The sequence below is a fragment of the Atta cephalotes genome (assembly GCF_000143395.1).
Source record: "Atta cephalotes unplaced genomic scaffold scaffold00026, whole genome shotgun sequence".
Taxonomy (NCBI): domain Eukaryota; kingdom Metazoa; phylum Arthropoda; class Insecta; order Hymenoptera; family Formicidae; genus Atta; species Atta cephalotes.
The window spans coordinates 3,343,065-3,351,169 of NW_012130090.1; the positions used below are offsets into that span (position 1 = coordinate 3,343,065).

General features: G+C 33.1%; 1 protein-coding gene across 1 annotated transcript; it reads right to left on the reverse strand.

Moving 5' to 3' along the window:
- Window positions 1–6,248: 6,248 nt before the first annotated feature.
- On the reverse strand, window positions 6,249–6,917 carry LOC105620465 (histone-lysine N-methyltransferase SETMAR-like). Its single transcript, XM_012201953.1, has 2 exons — window positions 6,827–6,917; window positions 6,249–6,778 (listed from the first exon to the last, which is right to left on the reverse strand). The coding sequence occupies exons 1-2, from the start codon at window positions 6,915–6,917 to the stop codon at window positions 6,249–6,251; spliced, it is 621 nt and encodes a 206-aa protein (XP_012057343.1).
- Window positions 6,918–8,105: the final 1,188 nt, after the last annotated feature.

An 8,105-nucleotide genomic window follows, 5' to 3' on the forward strand; every position in this document is an offset into this window, starting at 1 on the left:
ATATATATATATATATATATATATATATATATATATATATTTAGCTCTTTAAGTTTAACAAGAAATTAAATCAATTTCCTAAATCATTTAATTAAACTAATGTAATTATCTAACAGATAATTATGTAACAGATAAATAATAAATATGTGATAAGTTTCTAATAAGTTAATTAACTTTACAAATATATTACATATATTTTAAAATATCAAAACCAGTGATATATAATTACGATTCGTTATTAAGTAGACAGGCGCAATTCACAGCGTCCAGTTATACTGAGAAATTTAGAGCAACAAACAGAAAGGCAAAGCCACCACACTCATTATCTTTAGGGTGGATTAGCTGAGATATTACCGTGTATACCCCGTCTACCGACGTAATCAATGAATGGACCAGGCGGACAATTCCTCTGTGACAAAAGCCCAACATTTTCCGGCTTTTCAGTCTCATTACCATAATAATGCAAATGAAAAGAAATTTTGCGAGTTCGTTGCCTGCTTTTCTTGCTTTTCGCGACTAACATCTCCATTTCTCGCTCGTCATTCCGGAAGACTTAATGCCGAAGAGATAGAAAAAATAGATTGATTAATGTTCCATATGTTTAATTAATTAACGTTCATATTATTATATATCATGGAAAAAGCATGTATCATATATCATGGAAAAAGCAAATACTATGAATATATTTATGTAAGGCGAGAAATTATCTATGGAAGTTACATAATAGAATGAAATGACAAGTAATCTAAAATTATGTAATTAATTAAATGCATATAATTTTTTACCTAATTAGAATTATATTAATTATATTATATTATTATAGTATACGTAATTAATTGTAAACTAATACAATTGTTTATGTAATTATATATGATATCTATTAATTATACAACTAATTATACAAGATGTACTAACATATAATATAATTTAATAACATAATTAAAAAAGGGATAATGATTTCTTATTAAAAAAGAATAACTCGAGAATAAATCCTTTTGTACATGGTTTTGTTTTTATATTTTTAATAAATATTTTTAATAAAGGATGTATTAATGCTTAACTTTTTTTAATCTTTTTTTCTTGGTTAATAATGCACTTGCAATTAGTATGCAATTATGTATATATATTTTAAATACAATTATACGCTGCTTTTAATGTTAATCAATTTGTATTAATTTACATAAAAATTAATTTACATAAAAGTATTAAAACAATAGTATTAAAATATTACAAAAATATTAAGAATATAAATATTAAATATTAAATTCACTTTGCTGAGATAAAAAAATTGAAAAATCTTTATTATGATAATCTCATAATTTGATAGCCTCAAGTGTGTAAAATATTGTGTGCTCCTTAACAGGGCAATTATAAGCGTAAATAAAAAAAGTAAACTTTAAACGCGTTTTTCTTAAAACAACATCTAAGTGAGCAAAAATCTATCGCTTTCAATTTTTGTAGAGTAATGTATTTTCTACTGGATAGACAATCATATCAATATCAATGATATTCTTTTCTTATCGCAAAAACAAGAACACATAATTTAAGGTAAAAAAATTAAACTTGTTTTTAAATAACCGTTATTTTGTTAATTTTTATCTAAAGTCAATTATCATAGTCTATTCAATAGAGACATTTTTTCTAAATAGAAAATTCGTTAATTAAATTCTTCAGATGACTTGTGCGATATGCAGTACTTCTGTTCTGACATTATATTATATTCAAGTCAGAGAGGCTTCTTTCTTTCCTGAAACTTTATGAAGACTAACAGTTAATACATTGACTTCATAAAATTTAAAATTAAAGAGAAAAGTATAATAAATAACATGTGAAAACAATAAAGTATGTATCTTCATTATTTTTCCCGAAAAAAATCGTTTTTTTCAAACCAGATAAAATGGATCCTTAGATAAGAATCGAAAAAATATATATCCAGGAAAAAATATTTCATATAAATATATGAGAATGCAGAATCATCTTGATTCTATCGATATCGATTCTTATATCAATCGATCCGTGCATCGACCGGTGAATCGATAAAGCGCTAAGAGCAGTACTTGTGACGCATGAGTAGCATTAGGATGTGAGACACAGAGGTGTAAAGGACAGACGGCAAGTGATTTTTTTTACTATTTTTCGTGCTTGAGTCCAGCGACTCGAATTCGCGATCCTACATTTGGGGGCTCGTCCGAGATCGCGATTAGAAATCTAGCGGTGCAATAATTTATGATACGGAACGAATCGCATCGAGGAAGCAAGAGATCGAGGCGTATTCCACAGTAAAGTGACGTGTAGTGACTAGGAAGATATTGTCGGGCAAGGCGGCCACAGATATCATGATAGACGAAGTAGCAACCGGGGAGATAACACAAGGACTTGAGCAGTTAGATCTGCCAAAGATGAACAGCAAGGCGATGCTGCGAAGAAGAGCGAAAGATGTTAATGGCGGCAACAACAATGACAATGACGGCGATAATGGCGGCGACAACACGCAAGGAGAATTAAACGTAGATGTGATATCGAGCGATGTCGATATTTTGGCAAGAAAATTCGATAATAAAAATTTGATGTAGGCTCATCGAATCAAAACACGAAAATTTGGGAAAATTTTCGACGGAAAGTAGTCATTGATGATATAATTCTAACATTATCCTTTGACGTAGTTTCAAACCACTTTATTGATCATCACTTGTTATTTGATAGGAGATGAACTATTAGCGTAGATCTGTATTTGTAAACAAGCAAGACGAAAATAAACAATTCAGTTGTCGAAACACAGGATGCTGGGCAGAAGTAATGTGCATTAATGTACAACACGACGAAGAGAAGAGATCGGAAATTCTTACTTCCACACATATAAAATACATACAAGAATATATAAAAGAATATATAAAAGAAGAAACTTTGTGAACACAGGTACGAGAGTTGGCAAAAGAATATCATCCCGAAAAATCAAAGATAGATAGGCGTGAGGATCTTGCTCTGAAAGACGAAGTATCCGTGCACCAAGGTCGTCGGAGATTGTCGATAGGCCAACAAAAGACAGTGAATCGGATTATCAATAATTGGATACAATGAGGGATTATTCGACCAAACATCTCAGAGTATGCAAGCCTGATAGTCCTAGAAAAAAAAGGAGAACCAAGATTATGTGTCGACTACAGACAATTAAACATCTCAGAGTATGCAAGCCTGATAGTCCTAGAAAAAAAAGGAGAACCAAGATTATGTGTCGACTACAGACAATTAAATAAGAGAATGGTGAGGGATTGTTTTCTACTCCCAATCATAGAAGATCAGCTAGACTGCAGCGAAAGTGCATTGCACTTTGAATTTCAAAGATGGATTTTCCAATAGAAGAAGACAGCATCAAATATTTGTCTTTCATAGTTCCAAATGGCCAATATAAATGTTTGGTATTTTTCGGATTATGCAATTCGCCCGCCATTTTTTAACATATCAAAGCAGTATTCCGCGAACTTACGGCGAAGAACGTGGTAATGATCTATTTGAATGATTGCATCATTCCGGCCAAAGATGAGACCGAATGTCTAGAGAGATTAAAACAAGTTCTATTCACGACCAATTTGGATTACAGATTAATTGGGAGAAGAGCAGCTTATTTGTCCAGATAAAATATCTTGGACATGGTGGAAAACGGCACAGTAAACCATCAAATAAAAAAAATTCAAGCAGTAACTCAGTTTCCTGAGTCAACAATAACGAAAGCAATCCAAATCTTTCTAGGATTAGCGAGGTACTTCCGCAAGTTTATTTCACACTACGCCTTAATAGCACGACTGTTATCATAAAAATTAAAAGACAAAATCAAGTTCAAATTTGAAGTGGAACAGAAACAAGCGTTCGAGCAGTTGAAGAACGAACTCATAAGCGATCCAGTACTGAAGATCTTTAGACCAAACATTAAAACTGAATTTCACACGAATGCATTCCGATATAGCCTTGGGGTCATCCTGTTGCAGAAAAACGACAATCTCCTTGACCCGATATATTGTCAGTTGAAAAACTATGGAAGCAGAAAAATGTTATATGAGTTACGAGCTTGAAGTACTCACAGTAATTAGTCGCTACGGAAGTTTAGAATATACCTTCTGAACATCCCTTTTCGCATAGTTACAGACTATAAGGGTTTCATACAGACAATGTCAAAAAGGGATGCATGTTTATAAATGGCTCGTCTTTGGAAATCGAAGAATTTTATTATTATATTTTTTATAATTTTATTATTATTATTATAAGATAGAACATCGACTAGGAACCTCGATGCGTCGTGCCGACGCACTAAGTCGAAATCCTGTGGAATGCCTTAAATATACAAAGAATACAGAATGCTACACAAATCAGACGCGCGCAATTAGATTCAAGAGATCTTGGAATCTATGAAACAGAAATGTAAATGTCAGGACTTTGTATTGACGAGTAGAGTATTATATAAGCAGCATCTTAGAAATTTATTACTAGCGATTTCAAAAACTATGCAGTAAGAGGTCACCTGATAATACTGTAGGCATATGAACGAGGCTATTTCGGACAGAGAAATATCGAATATCAATTACAGTAGAAATTTTGGTTTCCTCAAATGAAACACAGAGTACAACAAATTATAAACAATTACATGCATTGTTTGCAGAGAAGAAAAGCGGTAAGGCTGAAGGGTTACTATAACCATCGGATAAGAGCGATTTACCACTAGAGACTTATCATATAGACCTTCTGGGGCCGATCCCGTCAACTAAAAAGAATTATGCATACATCTTAGCCATAGTGGATGCATTTACGAAATTCATGTGGCTTTATTCTACGAAGACAACGACGATTGAAGAAGTGATGAATCGATTACAGAAGCAGATGTTTTCAGTAACCCAAGACGTTATATCTGATCGAGGAACAACTTTTACTTCGAATGAATTCCAAGAATACTACTATAGAAGAAAAAAAATTGAATAAATGTTGATTATAACGAGGAAATGGACAAGTAGAACATATCAACCGCATCACTTTGTTGTTAACGAAGTTATCTCTTCCAAAATCAGCAGGTATAAACACGTGGATAAGATAGCAGTACATAAATTCATCTTTCAATTGAAGCATTGGAACCACGCCATGTGAGTTGTTCATTGGGCGAGAGATGCGCCTCAGAGAAGATCTCAAGCTGCGTGATACTATCCAAAAAGAAGAAGTGACACTTCTTCAAGAAGAAAGAATTGTGCACAAGGCGAAAGAGAATATATCCAAGATACAAGAAGAAAATCGGAGGACCTACAATCGAAAGCCAGCGAGAAGATATAAAGTTGAAGATGTCGTGGCAATACAAAGGACTCAATTCGGTTCAAGTCTCAAACTACGTTCAAAATTTATGAGACCCTACAAAATCACGATTGTTTTGAGAAACGATCGCTTCCTCGAAAAATTGAGCAATTCTGCCGGAAGGTCCAAGCCAGACAAGTACATCCAGTGAAAACTTTCCATCTGAAACTTTGGCCTCAACATCGCGAACTAATATCAGACGTCGATTTACCAATGGAAGAACAGCGAAGAAGATGTTGGTTGAAAACGATGCCAAATTCAGGACAACTGAGCGTGGGAATACAGGATCATATTGAATCTGTCGATATCGATTTTTGTCGATCGATCAGTGCATGATGTGCTGAGAGCAGTGCTTGTGGCGTACGAGTAGCATTAGGATGTGAGACACAGAAGTGTGAAAGAATGGACGAGTGATTTCTTTTACTATCTTTCGTGCTTGAGTCCAGCGACTCGAATTCGTGTACGCGATACAGTCCTACAGATATGTATATATCTCTCACTCGTATATATAAAATTATATAAAAAATTGACAATTATCTATAATTATATATAAAATATCTCCATATATATAATATTTTTCCTTGGATATTTATGTAAAAAAATATGTTTAATATTGTATCATAAAATATTTTATAAAGCATTTTCTAATTTTTTAATTATCTTGTTTTAAAATTTTTATACATATAGTATAGTAATCAATTTATAAAATAATCAATTTACGTAAAGAAACATGATTTCACTTAAAACGTATAAATTGCACTATATATAATTGCAAATGTATTTACAGTTGTAAGTGTAAAAAAAGATACGAAGTCAATAAGTTTTTAGAAAAACATTTAGAACACATAGTAAAACACATTTTTTTTGATCGATTCATTTTCATTTTCAACATAGTCTTCTTTCAGCTCGATACACTTGATCTAATGATTCTCCAATTTTTTCAAGCCATCCGAATAATATGATTTATCAAATCCTTCAAAATAAACCTCTGTTTCGGCGATGAGCTGCTCTCTGGTGGTGAATCTCTTTCCTTCGAACCATTTCTTCAGGTTTGGAAACAGAAAATAGTCACAGGGGACTAAATTTGGCAAATATGGCTGGGGAAGCAATTCGTAGCGGAATTCGTTGAATTTGGTCACTGGGCACGTGTGAACAACTTTCTTCGTCAAATGGGAACGTTTTTTCTTTAAAATGTTGTTGAAACGTCCAATAAGGCCGCAGTAGTAATTACCATTGATCATTTGCTTCGACGGAAGGTAATCGATATGAATTATACCGCGTGCATCCCAAAAAACTGTGGCCATCATCTTTCCGGCCAACTTTACGGTCTTCGCCTTCTTCGAAACTGTTTCACCCGGTGAAGTCCATTGTTTTGACTGTTCCTTCGTCTCGGGTGTGAAGTAATGGATCCATGTTTCGTCCACAGTAATGAATCGACGCAGAAATTCATCTGGATTACATTGAAACATCTCCAAATATTGTTTTGAAATCGTCACACGGTCGCGCTTATGATCCACAGTGAGCAAACGCGGCACCCATCTTGCCGATAGCTTTTTCATATCCAATTGTTCGTGCAAAATTGGAATCATTATGCCATGTGATATGCCTCAACAAGCTCACGCACTTTCACTCGTCGATCAGTCAAAATAATATCGTGGATTTTGTCGATGATTTCTGGCGTGGCAATTTCAATTAGACGTCCTGAACGAGGTGCATCATGGATGTACGACCATTTAAATTCATTCACCTAATTATATACAATCGCAAACGCTAGTGCAGATGTGCTATAAACATTATCCAACTCGGTTTTGATTTCTTTCGGTGTTAAACCTTTCATATGTAGATGTTTGATCGCTGTACGAAACTCAAGCATGAAATATGTTTTTTCCATTTTGCAAAAAATACAAAGGTTGTTCGCTTTAATCGTCTACAGAAATGAATCCAATCCAAATGAATGAATCCGCTCAAAATTTGACAATCAACTGAGAGATGCTACTTGTCAAAAAGTAATGTGACATGACACTATGAATACTCTGACAAATTTTCTAAGAACTTCTTAACTTGCCCTCGTACATAATAGATTAGAAAGTTATACTTTGGCATACGTTCTTGTCTTTATCTTTATGTGTCTTTTCTCTTCTATTATTATGTCAATTATACAAAAAATGTTTCATTTAATTTGCGTAATATTAAATGAATTGTGAATTACGAATTGTAAATCATTTATAATTTGTAAATAACAAAATATAATGTAATTAATTCTAAATTAGTGTCATAATTTTTTAAAAATAAAATTATCATTGTAAAATTATTATCGCTTAAATAAAAGATAATGTTAAAAGTTTATATATAAATGCGCAATGATCTATATTATTCTAGTTTTTTAATAAATTCTATTCACACAGATTTAATTATATAATATTTACTGGTTCTGTACAAAGAATATCATAATATAAATATTAGGTGTACAACTTTGCTTCCGCCGTTTTCCTATAGATGGCTTTAGCGGTAAGTGGTGGTCGAAATAAATAGATCATAGACGTCATACAATAAACTTGGGCATCTGTCAACATAACCCCATAGAAACATTAGTTGATTTGTGTCTGCATCATAAAGTTATTCTCGATTGAAAATGTCAGTTTACGAGCCAAATTCTCGTCATTTGCGGGAGGTTTTAATTTTTTGCTTCAATATGAAGAAATCTGCGGCTGAGGCTCATCGAATGCTCTCAAATACTTATGGTGAGGCCGCTATTAGTGAAAGAACGTGTCATGAGA

Bases quoted from the DNA above. Each gene is read 5' to 3' on its own strand.
- LOC105620465 (XM_012201953.1), bottom strand. From the start codon at position 6,917: ATGATTCCAATTTTGCACGAACAATTGGATATGAAAAAGCTATCGGCA. The intron at 6,779-6,826 runs GTGTGACGATTT...AATGTAATCCAG, and splicing joins TGTGGATCATAAGCGCGACC to ATGAATTTCTGCGTCGATTC.